At 46.0% G+C, this 17,047-nt stretch overlaps 2 protein-coding genes across 2 annotated transcripts; one reads left to right on the top strand and one right to left on the bottom strand.

The window, feature by feature from the left end:
* Nucleotides 1-1,763: 1,763 nt before the first annotated feature.
* LOC123068455 (LEAF RUST 10 DISEASE-RESISTANCE LOCUS RECEPTOR-LIKE PROTEIN KINASE-like 1.2) lies at nucleotides 1,764-4,171 on the bottom strand. Its single transcript, XM_044491039.1, has one exon. The coding sequence runs from the start codon at nucleotides 4,167-4,169 to the stop codon at nucleotides 3,705-3,707; it is 465 nt and encodes a 154-aa protein (XP_044346974.1). The 5' UTR covers nucleotides 4,170-4,171; the 3' UTR covers nucleotides 1,764-3,704.
* A 5,208-nt stretch (nucleotides 4,172-9,379) lies between these two features.
* Nucleotides 9,380-9,994, top strand: LOC123068452 (secreted RxLR effector protein 161-like). The gene has a single exon (XM_044491036.1). The coding sequence runs from the start codon at nucleotides 9,392-9,394 to the stop codon at nucleotides 9,992-9,994; it is 603 nt and encodes a 200-aa protein (XP_044346971.1). The 5' UTR covers nucleotides 9,380-9,391.
* Nucleotides 9,995-17,047: the final 7,053 nt, after the last annotated feature.

The following is a 17,047-nucleotide window of genomic DNA, read 5'->3' as shown; positions in this document are numbered from 1 at the left end:
TATACCTTAGTATTAGGACTATTTATCCACCAAAATCATTCAAAAGAAATTATGTTTGCTCCCCCAACCCATGGCCCCCCCATGATTTCAGCTCAAGCTCCGCCACTGGTGCCAAGCCACACAATCCTTGGTATTCTTATCCTGACAATTTCAGAGGCATCGAAAGGAGAGAAGATCCGTTTAAAGTGAGAGGCTAGGTTATCTTTCGACAAAGGATGGAATTTATTAACTCACAATGAAGCATCAAGTGGAGATAAATACAATGAGCACATACCAGGGCTCTACATAGCTCTGATGCATCATTTTTTTGAATGAATTTGTGTTTAAATTAAAAGTTGACATGTTTAAAAAACTCTAATCCTCCAATAATAGTCGTCTCAAAGTTCTTTGTAACATATATTTGTACATTGTTTTCGACGTTTTCACATAATCCTCCAATATCTAATTCTAGAATCAATTTTCAATGATTACATAGATGATACATTTTTAAGGTACTAATTCAACATACAAATCGCTGCTAGTGAACTACTAATATTTAAATCATTACATAGAGAATGGCAAAAGTTTGAGCATACCTAGTAGCATAATCTTCTTGCCACTCGTCCCTTTGCTACCTAGAATATAACAGATTTACGAGTAAATGCAATGTTGTCCAACAGTACTACATAGGTTGTTTTTATTTTAAGAAAAGACCAGAATGGTGTATAGATCTTCAATATTCTGCCCATGAAGTACCCACAAAAATAAACACATTGCAAGATAGTGAAGAACAATAGAACATATGGGCTACATATCTGACATCTTTTTGATAGAGCAACTATGTCGATCAAATATAGATTCAACAAAAAAAAAAGCTATAGGCCTGTGTAGATTTACTAGCCAATATGAGCGATCACGTAATTCTGATTTATAAGTATGTTTTCAAATGACATTGCATTGGACGGTACATTTAAATCTACATGGAAATTAGCAGGAACATGCATGCTCTGTAAAAATTTCCGCAAATATACTATTTACCAGCAGCATAAACCCCAGTATGGGAAAACTGAAGAGTGTTTGCTTGTGCTACAGAACTAGACCGGTGGCATGCCTTCTGTTGAGTTTACACTAGCAGGCATTTAATATCCATAGTGTAGTACTCCCTCCGTCTGGAAATACTTGTCGGAGCAATGGATGTATCTAGACTATTTTAATTCTAGATACATCCATTTTTCTGCATTTCTTCGACAAGTATTTCCGGACGGAGGGAGTAATTAGCAGGTCCGCGCATGATTTTTCTTAGAATTAATGAGCTTCTGCCCCCAATTTCATCTATTCAATTAAACAGATAAGACATAATTTTGTGATCGGCCCAAAAGGTTCAATCAGGTATTACCACCGGAAAACCTTTTCCAGACCCCATAATCAACACTGCAACTTACACGTACGAGCTTAAAATGGTGCTACAAAATACTTCACAAAAACGATCTGAACCCCCTAACTAAAAAACAGAGTTTTTTCGACAAACTAAAAAACAGAGTAAACCAGCCATACCAAGAGGAGATAAAAGGAAACCGTTTACAGTTACTAGCCCGCATGGTGTATTCATTATTCTTGTAAATCCCCTCAACTTAGTGCGTTAAAATCGAAGACTACTTAATCTACAGAACTTCAGCAGTGTATCATTTTTTTATGATCATACTCACTGTCACTATTATATACATATGTGAACCCCGCCCGCAGATGATGGACAAAGACATGCTGCTGGAGCAGTGGCACTTGAAGATATCGTCGGCAATATTGATCTTGCAAATTCTCTATGCCCACCTTGCAGCTGCAGGCCATGCACTCAACAAGAAACCTAACTTCATCAGCCGCCCCCTCATACCCCAGCACTGGCATCATCGGCAACGTACAGTTTCCTGTACCGGCCTTCAAATGTCGCCAGGCTTGTATGGCCCGGCAAGCCGTGCAAATGAGTTATTGAGTGACTGGTGTTGGATCCACTGGCATGGTTCGTGGGTGCCCGTGTAAATGGAGGCGGCCGTGCATGCAGGGCGTAGTTGTAGAGGAAGAAGATATCTTGGTTGGCAGCGCTGATGCGAGGCCGAGACCAGAGGAGGTGTCCACGCGGAGCTCGATGTCGCACACACTGCTAGAGAGCTAGAGGTTGGTGACACGGAAGGAATTTGCTGGGTAGGAGAATTTTTTTTTTGAGAAGGAGGATCACCCCCGACCTCTGCATCCGCCAGATGCATGATGAGGATCTCATCAAGAGGGAGGCCTTGTCGGTGTTGTCGTGGGTGAACTGGGAGGTATGGTAGCTACACTGGGGAAGGTACGTGCCACAGAGCCGGAAAGAATACACAATATGGATGTCCCGCGCACATGTTGTTGCCCGTGTAAACCCTAAACCCTGACAAGATTCAATGGATTTTGGAGGAGAGGAAAATGGTAAGCATGTTGACATTGAATTCCATAGTGGACAGGTAACATGCGTCAAAGACGGCTCTGCATATAATCCTGGTGAGCTCGCTATGACTAACACAAGATAATTGGTGGACAGAAAGAAGGAACAAGTGAGATTTTGGTGAGAAATGTAAACTGCCAACTAGATAATCACTTGGAAAAAGGAGAAGAAAAAAGAAAATGAGCGGAAGAATGATATTTCGTCAATCTTACCAATATTTTGACAATGACAAGAGTGAGACTTAATTGGTAGGGTTTAAAATTTCAAATAGAGAAACATTTTGCTCCTCGCCAAATGACTGAATTTTAATAAATTCTGTGGTTACTTCCGGAAATTGTAGTCAAAGCTTATCAAAATTTGATGGAATGTTATAGTAAATTGCGGACAAATAATCATTATTCTAGTCTTTGTTCTCGAGGACTAGTAATTATCCAATGAATCCTCGCTGACTAAACTGGTTAAGTGACTGAATCATATAAACTTATGAATATACATGTAGTATGAAATTCAAAGTCTTTACACACAAAAAATAATCAAAATTCTTTAAACCGTTGTTTCAAAAAAATATCTTTAAAGCTGGGATTGAACTGTCGTTAGAGGTAATTATGTCTTGGGATTAAATTTTGCAATAGTCTTAAGTTCTACATACAAATATTTGGGCTGAAATAGAAAACCCTGCTCATTAATTCATGTTTCATGGACTAAAATGGTTAGTGACCGGGTCACATACGGAACTCAGCAGTAAGTCAATGTAGAAGTACTAAATTATATTATTTTTTGAACGTGGGTTTTAACTACATGGCATGGCTGTTGTATATGAGTTAAAACTCGTTTGGGTTAGTATACTGGCATATATATGAGGTAGTAATTTAAAATGAGGTTAAAACGAGATGAATTGATAAACTTCTTTTGCAGGGGAGATAAATTGATCACCGCAGACGATTAGGTTGGACACGCCGTCGGAGCAGTGGCACTCAAAGATATCGAAGGTGGTGTTGATCCGGCAAAGTCCACCGCTGTCCATGCACACCGTGCAGTCGCCGGCCGTGTAATTAAGAAGAAATCCACCCTTGATCAGCTGCTGGTAGTCCGCCCCGGCCGCCCCCTTGTAGCCCAGTACCGGCATCATCGATACCGTGCAGTTCCCCGGCACCAACGCCCATTTGTTGTCGGGCTTGTATCCGCCGGCGAGCCACGCGAACGAGTTGTTGAGCGACTCGTTGGCGCACTTCACGGGCGCCCACGTAGGCGCCGGCTACCGTGCCTGCAAGTCAGTGCAGTTGTTGAGGAAAAAGAGCTCCTGGTTGTCGGGGCTGATGCCGAAGGGCGCGAGGCCGAGGTCGGAGGAGGCATTCACTTGGAGCTCGATGTCGCAGGTGCCGTCGGAGAGATCGTGGTTGGTGACCCTGAAGGTGTTGTCATCGTAAGAGATCTCCAAGATCTGGTACGCCCAGATGGAGTTCTCGAGGGAGGCCGTGCCGTTGCGGTCACACGTGACCTGGAAGGCCCGGTAGCCGCACTCCGGCGGGTGGGTGCCGCTAAGCCAGAATGGGTACGCGATGCGGAGGCCACCGCATGCCGCCGGCTCACAGGACGTTGACGCTAACGAGGGCGTTGTGGTCTTTTGGGCGCTTGTGGTGGTGCCAGAGAGGAGAGTGAGGAGAAGCATGGCTGAGCAGAAGATGGCAGCTGCAGCTGCAGGGACGTGAAAGGGATCCATCTGCTTGCTCTTCTTGCAAATTAGATGAGTGGTGACTGGTGAGAAGGTAATAAGGAGTCAGTCAACAGTTGCAGGATCTTCCACGGTCAAACACGGCCTAACAATTGCTGGACCCGTCCACGGTCGAAGTATCATTGTCCTTCACTACTTTCCGATGACTTCAAAACCTTGATCGGTCAAATATTTTTGTGTGGAGTGCACAGATTGGAAGGACCGCCATTTTCCCACTACCATTGACCGACGGTGACAGGCCTGGCATCTCTCACTTCTCTTCTTTGGAGGAATCCATTTATCACTAATCATTTTAAATGTATATCATTTCAAACCATGTTTTGAAATAATACTCCAGCTTGGTTGAGACTGGTGACTTTAGGCCAGCGTCAGGCGATTTCTATCATCTAAGTGAGCAAAATTCTTGCGTTCGACAGGTTGATTATTCAACAGCGGATGGAGTTTTCAAAAGAGTAAATTGTCCAGCCGAACGGAAATGAGGTATAAGAGTCTGTCGGCCACAAGGGGTGGGACGCGGTGTGACTGCCGCCCGTAGACTAAAGCTTGACCAAGTGCTATTGACCATTGAAATTAACCATCACATTTTGCATTAGTATATTTCTATGTCCTGGGATTTAAATTTTATAATGACGATGGAAATTAATTAAGAGGCTTACATGTCTCACATCTCTATGTACATGTGACGGCAGCATGCCATAGGGGCAGAGGCAGGCGAACTCCATGGAGGGACTGGCTGATGCTGAGACGCAGGTGAACAGACGGTGCCATATTGCCACTAGCAATGACAGACGGTCACAGGTCTCACATCTCTCACCTTTTCGTTGGGGGATTCCATGTCTCACTACTCAGTTTAAATGTATTGTCATTTCTAATCAAGTCTTCTACTGTGCTCCTGCTTGTTTGAAACTGGGGATTCTACGCCAACGGCAGGCAATTTTGATTATCTAAGTGGGCAAAATTGTCATGTCGATGCGTCCAACTTCAATCCTGGGTACTTATCTACTTCCCGGTGCCTAGTTGCTGCCAAGAAGTATTTGACGACTGACAAGGGTGAGTGAGCTTAACACTACCATAATTTGGCGGCTGCCATGTTAGGAGGAAGCCATCGCTGATGAGATCCTCGTAGTTGATGCAGTGGACCTGGAACCCAAGTTGGGCGCACCTGTTCTGCTCCGCCCCGAGATGATGCCAAATGGGGATGAGACGGTCAGGTTGCCACATCTCTCAGGTCGGCAGGCTGCTTGTGCCTGCACACCTGGTCCAATGTCTGCGATGTAAGCGGAACATACAGACAGGAACAGCAACAAGCTGATTGGGTACATTTGGAAAAGTTGGAGACCGTGTGATGAATTGGGTGGTCGATATATAAGCAATGACAAATAGATGGAGGTGGGGGACAGCCAGAGTCCGAAGGAATTGTCTGGCTGAGCGATGATTTTTCAAAAGAAAATAATTAGTTCTGCAGACCCTACCTTGTGTGGGAGCTTCTATGCACTGGGCCTGTCTTTTTTGCAGAACCCATGGGATAAGTCTTGACTAATGAGATGGTGTGATACGATGTGACCGCCAACCGTGGAATAGAGATGGACCCAAGGACTGAGTCTGATATGCAGCTCTACAGACAGTAGCGACATGGACGGCCCAAGGATTGTGTGCTCTGCACGCAGCAATGCCATGGTACGAAATTTCTCTCTCAGCATTTCACCTTTAAGGATCGGCATTTCAGCTTTCTTGACATAATAAGTTGTTAAAGTAATGCAAGTCATGAGTTCCAGTAATTAATCGTGGTTGAGCATTAGTTAACCACTTCAAAGCAAAGAGAAGGGGTGATCCGTAAAATATCTAACTAAAACCAGCATGTTACAATCTGATTGATTGCTTGTTCGATACAGGAAATCCAAACAAATTAGCCAATTAGGCACTGCGCAGCCTAGCTCACGTACGAACTAATTGAAAGATGATCTGACGAGTGAACTTACGTGAAAGCGGGGGATCCCATGTCAAGAGGAACCCATCTTTGAAGAACTGCTCATAGTCGCTCGCGTTCGCCCCGGCCGACGAGCCCGGCACCGGCACCACGACCGCAGCGCAGCCCTCCAGAGTGTAATTTCTGTACTTCCCGGTGGCGTCGTGAGGCACTCCTGCGCGGGCAAGCACCTCCCACTCATTCCCACACCTCATGCTCGTTGGCACCAGGTATCTGTCCCGACGTGCCAAGGCCGCCGCCGCTGCCTCGTCCGTGCAGTTGTACAAGATGAGGTTCAGGTTGACGGGGTTGATCCTGAACGGGCGGTTCAGCTTGTCTGAGGTATTAAAAAATGGTTCACGGCAGCTGTTGCTGGCCTGAAGCACGTTCAGCTTGCCCAGATCGACAACATGCAAGCTGAGTTCCTCGTAGGAGATGTTGAGGATTTCAAAGCCCTTGTTGAATGTTGGAGGTCGGGATGGAGGGAGCGGAGTTCTAGGAAGCCGTCGATCCCGGCGGCGCCGAGTACGCAAAGGGCGTGGCGAAGTACCGGAAGGATCGTCAGGCGTTAACAGCGATCTACTCTGCCATGCCGAAGGATGTGCTGCAACACCTCGTCGGAAAGAACTCGGCGAAGGAGGCATGGGAGACCATCAAGATCCTGCACCAGGGTCATGACCGTGTCAAGGAAGCACACCTTCAGTCCCTGATGAGAAGCTACGAGTGCCTGAAGATGGATAAAAGTGAGATGGTTGATCAGTTTGCCGCCCGTCTCAAGACCCTCGTCAATGGCATACACAGCTATGGTTCAACCCTAGAAGAAGTTGCGATCGTCCGGCGATTTTTGCGCGCCGCGCCGGCACGCTACATTCAGATCGTCACGTCGATCCAGCAATGTCTCGACCTGAAGACTCTCACGGTCGAGGATCTCGTCGGAAGGTTCAAGGCACACGACAAGAGAATTCGTCTCAGTTTCGGCGACGCGGAGGCGAGTGAGCACCTGATGTTGACAAAGGCGCAATTTACCGCCCTGCTGAAAGAAAAGCAAGGCAGATCCACGAGCAGCGGCAAGAAGAAGGGGAAAGGGAAGCAGCACTCGGCGAGAAAGAGCTTCGCCGACACGGACGACGAGGCTGCACCTGAAGCACCGAGGAGGAAGTTTGACATCAGAAAAGTAAGGTGTTATAAGTGTGGCCTCCTCGGTCACTTCAAGGCTGACTGTGAGGAAGCACCGAAGCAGAAGGCACTCATGGCCGAGGAAGGAGACGACGGGAATATGATGCTGATGTGTGAGCTAGTGGACGAGGAGGATCCAGATGATCTTGGTCAGCTGGACACATGTCCGGTGAGTGCATCCGCGCCAGTATACCCAGGCGAAGTTGTGGCGCCAGAAGACTATGACCAAAGGCGTGATAGTGTGGTTACGTCAGTAAACACGGGCGAAGTCGTGGCGCCAGAAGACCATGACGAAAGGCGTGACAGTGTGGTCACGTCAGAATCAGGCGAAGTCGTGGCGCCAAAAGACCAGGACACAGGGCGTGACGGTGTGGTTGCTCTAGAACCAAGCGAAGTCATGGCGCCAGAAGACCATGAAGCAAGGCGTGACGGTGTGATCACGCTAGACCCAGGCGATGACGTGGCGCCAGATGACCACGATATGTGGCAAGCTACACTCGGGCCAGACAAGCATGACACATACACAGTGTCAAGTGGTGCAACGAACAGCATGAACGTCGTATGCGGCAGGTGCGTGCCAGGTGTGCCAGGAGACCAAGACACGAGTGGTGATGCGTCAGCTTCAGCTAGTCCGTCTGTAAAGGAAGTCGTGCGTGCCGCATACGAGCAGGTGGCCGACGAGGGGCTATGCATGCACGTGGGCAGCAGCAGCATCGGAGCTGGTGCACGGACTAGTGCTGCTCCTGATAGGCCAGAAGGACGTGGCCACTACAAGTCGTATACTACAGCTCCATTGGAAAAATCACCACCACGTGGTGGCCAATCATGGAGAGAAGGGGTGCAAATCCCAGTAAATTTGCAAGATGCACTCGGTTCAGAAAAGACTGCAGGTGGGAGTTCATCATCACGTGGAGGACTAGTGAATGAGAACGGTCCAGAAAAAAGTGATGGGCTTAAAAGCCTAGGAAAAAGATTGGGTGTGCCAGAAACTAAAACTTTGGCAAGTTTAGAAGCAGAAGTGTCTTCTCCAATAGCACAGGAACGACGTGTCTTGGACATCTCTTCAGAAGAAGTGCTTCAAATAAATTCGATGAAGATGAAGAGTAAAGGTGAACGAAGTTCGCACATCGAGGAACTAGAAATTTTTGAAGTCACAAATATGAAGGAGTGTTGGCGTCGTGCTATGGATGAAGAGTTGAGATCGATCAGAGACAATGATACATGGGCGATCGAGAATCTTCCCAACGGACATAATGCCATAGAGCTCAAGTGGGTGTACAAAGTCAAGAAGGATGCCAAAGGGAACTTGGTGAAGCATAAAGTAAGGCTCGTGGCTAAACCAAACGTGCAAGACCAAGGTATGGACTTCGAAGAAGTGTTCGCTCCACTTGCAAGGATGGACACGGTGAGGCTACTTATAGCTCTCGCGGCTCAAGAATCTTGGAGGATACATCATATGGATGTGGACTATGCGTTTTTGACTGGTGAGTTAGAAGAAGAGTTGTATGTGAAGCAACCACCGGGGTACATCCAAGAAGGAGAGGAGCACAAGGTATTGAAGCTACACAGGGCGGTGTACGGGCTACGACAAGCTCCTCGGGCATTGAATATTAAGCTTGACCGTACATTGATTTCTCTTGGATTTGAGAAAGCCCCACCAGAGTATGCAATGTACAAGCAAGGTGAAGGCAAGGATCGTCTACTAATGGGCATCTATGTGGATGATCTTTTGATAACTGGAGCAGACGAAGAGGTGATTGCCAACTTCAAGCTACAAATGAAGGAGCTATTCAACATGACTGATCTAGGGCTCTTGAGTTACTACCTTGGAATCGAGGTACAACAAAAGCCAGAGGCGATCACAATATGCCAAGAGGCCTATGCAAAGAAGGTACTTGAAAGTTGTGGCATGAAAGATTCCAATCCAAGTCATGTTCCGATGAAGCCTCGTCTTATGCTAAGCAAGGAAAGTGAAGCACGCGCGGTTGATGCAACGGAGTATAGAAGCGTGGTCCGAAGGTTGAGGTATCTCACAAATACAAGACTAGACTTGGCCTATTCCGTTGGCATGGTGAGTCGCTTCATGGAAGCACCCACGATGGAGCATTGGGCAGCTGTGGAAAATATACTCAGGTACATCAAAGGGACAACAAACTTCGGTTGTGTCTATTTGAGAAAGAAGAAGAAGGAGATGGTGGAGCTACTTGGCTACAGTGATAGCGACATGGCAGGAGATGTGGACGACCGTAAAAGTACGTCGGGCGTGGCATATTTCTTGGTAGAAAGCATAGTGAGTTGGCTATCACAAAAACAGAAGGTGGTCGCATTATCATCTCATGAAGCGGAGTATATTGCAGCTGCAACCGCGGTGTGTCAAGGCGTGTGCCTTGGAAGGCTACTCAGTGACCTCACAGGTAAGGAACCAGAACGAGTGGTGCTCAATGTTGATGACAACTCTACAATCTCTCTGTGGAAGAATCCAGTGCATCATGCTCGATGCAAGGACATCGATACGAGATATCGCTATCTAAGGGAATGTGTGGAAGAAAGCAAGATCGACATCAACTATGTTTGCACCGACGACCAGCTTGCAGATATCCTAACTGGATCTTTGGGACGACAGAAGTTCGTGAAGATGCGGCAAAGGATCGGTGCTCAAGCTATGAAGTGAGGACATCGTGTTTAGGGGGCTGATTGTTGGAATTAACCACGATGAGTAGTCCTAGTCCGGTTTGGACAGGAGCAAGTCACCACGTAGTATACTAGGATTAGAACTTGTAGCCGTGTAGGTTTGCTTGTGTTTGATCCTAGCTGCTATATATACGTAGGTATACCCCTGTAACTTGAATCAGATCGATACAAAGGAATCAAACGGGAGCGACACGCTCCCGTGGCCATAATATCGCGTGCGTATTCGTGTGCCTCCGCGAGTTGTGCTAGTTACGATCGAAGACGCCGGCGGCTGGTTGTTTCGTTTGTGCGTGTGCTAATGACCTAGCTACGTGCGTGAGGAATCCATCCACCAGCTAGTCTGCTTGCTTGCTCCTTTGTGTACATACGTATCATCGGACAGAATCAATTGTCTAGCTAGTGTCGCTAGCGGCGGCTGCGTACGAAGTCGTCTCGACGGAAAGTACTCGTCGAGTCGGGCGTAGCCAACATCGAGCTCCGTAGTGTCGGAAGGGTATTCTTGCAGGTGACCTCGAAATCCAAGGAACCGCACGGTCTCTCAACCTTTTCAGTAGAGAGCCAGAACGGATGGGAGATGATGACGTTGCCGCACTTCTTGGCCGAGCAGTCTCCGCCCTGCTGCTCCTCGGCCACCACGAGCATCATCAGTGGCAGCCACCACACTCCGGCGAAGACCAAGAACCAGCAGCAGCTCATGGGCGAAGAGATTTGAAGAGATAGCAGTGAACAACAGAGAGGGCGTGTGGCTGGATTCGATGTTCATGGGATATGGGAATTGGGAAGGTAAATTTGCACACGTAAGAGATAATACTGCTGTTCAAGCTTGAACCACATATATATGGCCACCACACGCTAGCGAAGACCAAGAACCAGCAGAATAATCTGGCTAAGAATGAATGGCATATGGTGGGGGCAACGGTCGTACTCCCTCAGTCCCGAAATACTTATCCTAGGAATAGTTGTATTTAGACTTATTTTATTTATAAATACATCCATTTTTAGGACAAGTATTTCCGGACGAAGGGAGTACGTCTAACATGGGAACTCCACTAGTATCCCAATTGACGGGGCCAACATTATGAGTGGCTGCTGATCAAGTGGTGGGTGCAGGACTTTTCAGATAAGTCGATATTACGAAATGATCTTGAATAGTCTCAGTGCCGTGAGCTGCCGGGCAGATCATATAGTCTTGTATTCCTCTCTCGGCATTTTGCGTTTAAGAATCTTTATTCCAAGTTTCTTGACAAGATAAATAGTTAATGCAAATCATGAGTGCCTCTAGGCAGTAATTAGTCGTTGCCGAGATATTACCGTGAATTTTTTTTTGAGAGAAAGGGGGGCTGCTTCCTCCAATTCCATTTTAAGAAACCATCTGGTATTCTTACAATCCCCCAAACTACAGGTACTTAGGACTCCAAAAGAACTTAAATTACCGTCGATAATTAGTTCAACACTTCAAAGCAAATTAAGAGCATCGGTGAAGAGTAGATAAAGAAGGTAACTGATTTTTAGAGGTAATAAGTTGCCCATTGATGACCCTCTTCTAAGTCCACAAATATTTTTTATGGAATGAAAAACAATTTGATGAGCGAGCGTTTCAAGAGGAAGCCATCGCTGATGAGCCGCCCGTAACTGCTCGCATTCGCCTCGCCATATACCCCAAGAACCGGCAGGAAGGCAGAGGTGCACCCCTCGTACTTTTCTGAACCATTGTGGCGCCCTCCGACTCGAACAAATGTGTTTCTCTTGTCGCTGCATCTCAACTCGATCAGCGCCCGGTCCTGATGGGCGGCCACTGTTCCAGCCTCCTCTATGCAGTAGTACAAGACGAGGTTTAGGTTGACTGGGTCGATCCTGAACGGAAGGCTGAGTTTGATGGAGGTGTTCCAGAATGGGACTTGGCAGCTGTTCTAGGTGTGCAACAATTCCAACTTGCCTAGATCGATGACGCGCATGTTGTGTTCCTCATAGGAGATGTCAATGATTGCGAAGCCGGGACCGGGGGTACAGATCTCCGGAGAGCTGGAGTAGTATCGTTGAAGCACGTGACCTCATAGTCGGAGCTGCCACACGATCTTTCTGCCCCCGTGTTAGTGAGCCGAGCCGAAGCAGCCTTCCACTTGTTCTTCCTCACCTGCTGCCACGAGCATTAGCGGCAACTACCAGGCCGAGACGAAGATAAAAAACCAGCAGCTAGGAGGCATCAGAGCATATAAGGCTTGGAATTGGTTTCAGCGACAAAACGAAGGAGGTGGCCCTGTCTGTTGATGGAGCTTTCCTACAGTCTGATGGGTCAGCAGTGGCAGGGATGGTATTGAGGAGACATGATGGGAGTGTGATTTTCTCGGCATACCGATGCATCTTTAATTGCAATGAAGCACTGGAAGCGGAGTTGCATGCGTTAATGCAAGGTATGGCTCTGGATATCCATCATTGTGAGCTACCTATCATTGTCCAGTCGGATTCGTCTGTCGCCCTCTCCGCCTTGACTGGCGACAAGTTATCCAGATCTGCATACCGGCTTTTAGTCGCTGAGATTCGTCATCTTATGGTAGATAGAGTTTTTATTCCATCGAAAATTAGTCGTGTGCAAAATAGGGTAGCAGATCGTTTGGCCATGTATAGTCGTACAGAGAGTACTACTGCGGTATGGCTTGGACGAGGTCCACCATGTGTTGAGGATCTCTTGCCTCGTGATTGTAATCCTATGCCTATGAAATAAAATTCTTCTACCAGCGCAAAAAAGAAGAAGAAGGAGGTATCTGAATTGGAGATGAACTTATCATGGGCTATGTGGAGATAGAACTCAGGGAGAATATGTATCACTAGTAGAAAACATGGCATTAGGCCCCGTTCATAAGGGCCCTTAGTCCCATTTGTGCAACCGGGACTAAGGAATCGGGACTAAAGGCCCCCAAATTTTAGTCCCGATTGTGTTACGAACCGGGACTAAAGGGGCTCCATGTGGCCGTTGTGGGGTGCTTAGGAAGCAGGACCTTTAGTCCTGGTAGGTAACACAAACCGGCACTAAAAGGCCACCACGTGTCAGCCCCTGCCAAGCGCTATTTATTTTTGAAAGGAGGGGTTTACAGCTTTTGGAGGGTTTAGGGGTTTCATATTGTGTTTCCCTTTTCTTTTTATGTTTACCATTCAATTTTTTTTCATTTAGGGTTTTCATTTTCATTTTAATGTTTTCCATTCAACTCGACGCTAGCTACTACATATAGCAATGAAGAAACCATTACACAACATCGTCATGATTATAGATAAGCGACCTTTTTTTCTCTGTGCTTGGTCCAACAACAAGTTTTCGTATATCTATTCGATGTTACTACATATAGTACACGTTCATGCATATATACAATATAACATCTCTTACGATTCTTAATATCTAATTGGCAAAATCGCATTCCAATTCCCGGTGGTATTCTCTCTTTGTATGTATGACCTCTTCAAGTAAGAATCCCGCCAATTCCTCTTGAATCACTCGTATGCAATCCTTCGGTAGGAGTTTGTCCCGCTTCCTTGGATCTAATTTAAAGAAGAGGGTCAACAATATATATATCACACAGGGTGCAGAATAAGTTATTCTTCACCCGAGGTAATCTTATGATCATTTCATAAATAAATTATATTTGAAATACAAATAGTGACATTCATATTGATTTATTGCATAAAATTTGGCATAACAAAAAAATATATAGATCAAAAATTGTATTTTATATACATTTTACACTATGTTTTTACATTTGTAATTTTACGTAACATAATTTTTTTTACGACCATTATAAGTTTTCTTACGTTCTCTTTTTATGTCTAAAATAAGACAAAATTTACGAAACGTAAGATTACGGTGCATAGATGTTAAAATAGAGGTGGGTGAAGAATAATAGCGCGACCCTATATTTCTTTAGTGTCTTTACGTTTCGAGTCCATGACAATTACTTCTCCTGCATCAAGCTGAATGGCTAGCACAAGACAGTAACACTCACTTGAAGTTGTAAGGAAATAGTATTTCTGTTCTGGTTTGTTGTCCAATTAACGCCTTTAGCAAGTTTTTCGATGTATCCTTGGCGCTGTTTGCTACCATAAATTCATGTACGGTATTTGGGTTAATGAACAAAATGTCATATATTTGTCCTCTTTTTCATTCGAGAATTTTCAATCTGCAAAATATAGTGAGGATAATTATACATGCAATGAACGAGCAGAGCTAGAGACTTAATTATAGAAATAATACTTACAGACAATAGCAACTGATGATTGTTTTGTCGAGGACGTCTTGATTGTATAACTGAGATAATTCATCAAATTCAACATACATCTACTTGACTCCATTGAAGAAATGCTCATTTCTAATTTCCACAAAGATCATGTTGCTCCCTTCCTTTGAGCCTTTCAAGTATCAGTCATGCAATCTTTGCATTTGTGTTGGTAGATGCGGGAACTCCTCAGGTCTGACGAGAGACTTCCCGTGCTCGTATCTAAAGGCTAAATCAGCCATGAGGAACTCTCCATGCTTGCATAAGTATTGACCAAGAGTGAAAGAAACCTTCGGATCAATAACGATATTGGAAGACACCTTGAGAGGGAGGGGGGTGGGGGGCACGATTGGTTTTTCGGTTCTCCGAGCTAGTGAATTGTTCCCCCCTGCACTACTACTACTTCCCGACTGCTGTTGTTCTCTATGTGACTTGATAATGGAGCGGTCATAGTTTGATAGCAGCGGAGGCGGCGGTGGTCCCGTAAGGTTTTCCAGACAGCGCTCCGCTTTTGCTGGATCTATTTTCACCTTTCGCTCGGGCCGTGTCGGTACAAGCTGGCGTTTCACTTCGCCATCCACGACCTTCTTGAGTTCCTCATCACTCCGTTGGTATGGTAACTTGGCAGGAGCCTCATTGACGCTTATTGTACCTACTATGGGTTTCTTCACAGTTGTACTACTAGCCGTCGGAGCGACGGTTCTCTTCCACCGGGGTTGAGGCAGCGGAGGAGGCAGAGTCTGATGACGCGACGGAGTATGTCGAGGGGCCTCCTCCGGTGGAGTCTGCTGATGCAGCGGAGACAGCTGACGCGGCGAAGTCCGCTGACGCGGCTGAGGTGGCTGAGGCAGTAGAGTCTGCTGAGCGGCGGAGTCTGCTGAGGGGCCTCCTCCGGTGAAGTTTGCTGATGAGGCATCCAATGTGGAAGCAGAATGTGTTCCTTTCTCCATAGAATGATAGTCCTTCTGGCATATCCCAGTTCAATCTCCCTTTCACCTGTAGGGTACTCGAGCTCCAGCTGCTCAAATCCATTGATAATTTCATCCACTCCGACAACAGTATAGCCATCTGGAATTGGAGAACAATGGTAAGTTACATCAGGTACACTAGGTAAGTCATAGCCGACTGCCACCTTCACGGATATGTTCATGCATTTCACATGTAGATCACATAGTTCCCTCTACGTGATATCATGCATGGGGTAGCGAGAAGCCATGATATCATCTATGGGCCGAACGAGCTCCGTGGAAGCCACACTGCTTTTCTGCTGAGATGGTGGGTAGCTCCGTGCGCAGTATCGAATGTAGGATCCTCCTGCCGCTGAGATGGGTCGGTAGCTCGCTGGCTAGTAAGTGCCTCTGTTTGCTTCTGCTGCAATGCTACTATTTCTTCTACCTTCTGCAACCGGTCTACATCATATTTCTTCTTTATTCTTCTGCAATGCTGAATATGGTCAAATTTTGCTCATCTTTAGGATAACACCAAATTTTTCGACCAAGTGGGCTTGACCACCCCAGTACTGAATGCAAAATTTGAAATAATTCCAACACCGAACGCACGTTGCGTCACGTCCAGGTAGTGCTTTAGGGTATTTTTACTGGGAAAATCATAGAAAATGCATGGAGTGTCAGAAATGAACAAGAATTTGCATGCATGCTTCTCATGATAATACAAGATCGTAGAAAAAAATTGTTCCATTTGAAGGATGTCAAAAAATAGTCCTTCGAGACGGACCCTTCCCTCCTACCCGAACGATCTCCGCTGAAGATGGTCAAATTTTGCCACCAAGTTGGCATGCCCACCCAAGTACTGAATGCAAAAATTGACGGATTCGAACACCAAATGCACGTTGTCACGTCCGGGCAGTGCTTTAGGGTATTTTCATCGGGAAAATCATAGAAAATGCATGGAGTATTAGAAATGAACCAGAATTTGCAAGCATGCTTGTCATGATGATACAAGACTGTAGAATTTTTTTTGTTCCATTTGAAAGGTGTGCAAAAAAGTCCTTTGAGTGGACCCTTCCCTCCTACTCGAACGCCCTCCCGGGAAAATCATAAAAAATGCATACGATGTCAGAAATTATTCAAACTTGGCATGGATGCTTGGAATTGTCCTATGAGGTTGTGCAAAAAGATTGGGCTCGTTTGGTTAAGTTGAAAAAAATGTTATATTACACTTGCCTTGCTGGCAGACCCGAACGGTACTGCTTGTAGATGCTGGTTATGCTGGCGTGCACAGAATGACGCCAAATTTTTCCAGGGTGTGGGAATGCCCATTGTACTAGCCCACCAAAAATTTCAACAAATTTGGAGACGAACGCATGTTGTGTCACGTCCGGGTAGTGTTTTAGGGTTGTTCCACCGGGAAAATCATAGAAAATGCAAACAATGTCAGAAATCATTCATATTTGGCATGGATGCTTGGAATTGTCCTACGAGGTTGTGCAAAAAGTTTGCGCTCGTGTGGTGAAGTGGGAAAAATAAGTTGTATTACACTTGCCTTGCCGGCAGACCCAAAACACTCCTACTTGTACATGGTGGTTATGTTAGCGAGCACAGAATGACACCAAATTTCACCAGGATGTGGGCATGCCCATTGTACTAGCCCATGCAAAATTAGAACAAATTTGGATACCGAACACACGTTGCGTCACTTCCGAGTGGTGTTTTAGGGTTTTTCCTCCAGGAAAATCATAGAAAATGCATACAATGTCAGAAATCATTCAAATTTGGCATGGATGCTTGGAATTGTCCTGCGAGGGTTTGCAA

The sequence above is a fragment of the Triticum aestivum genome, chromosome 3B, assembly GCF_018294505.1.
Source record: "Triticum aestivum cultivar Chinese Spring chromosome 3B, IWGSC CS RefSeq v2.1, whole genome shotgun sequence".
NCBI classification, from domain to species: Eukaryota; Viridiplantae; Streptophyta; class Magnoliopsida; order Poales; family Poaceae; genus Triticum; species Triticum aestivum.
The sequence above is the reverse complement of the archived record's forward strand: the minus strand, read 5'-3'. Positions and strand labels throughout refer to the sequence as shown.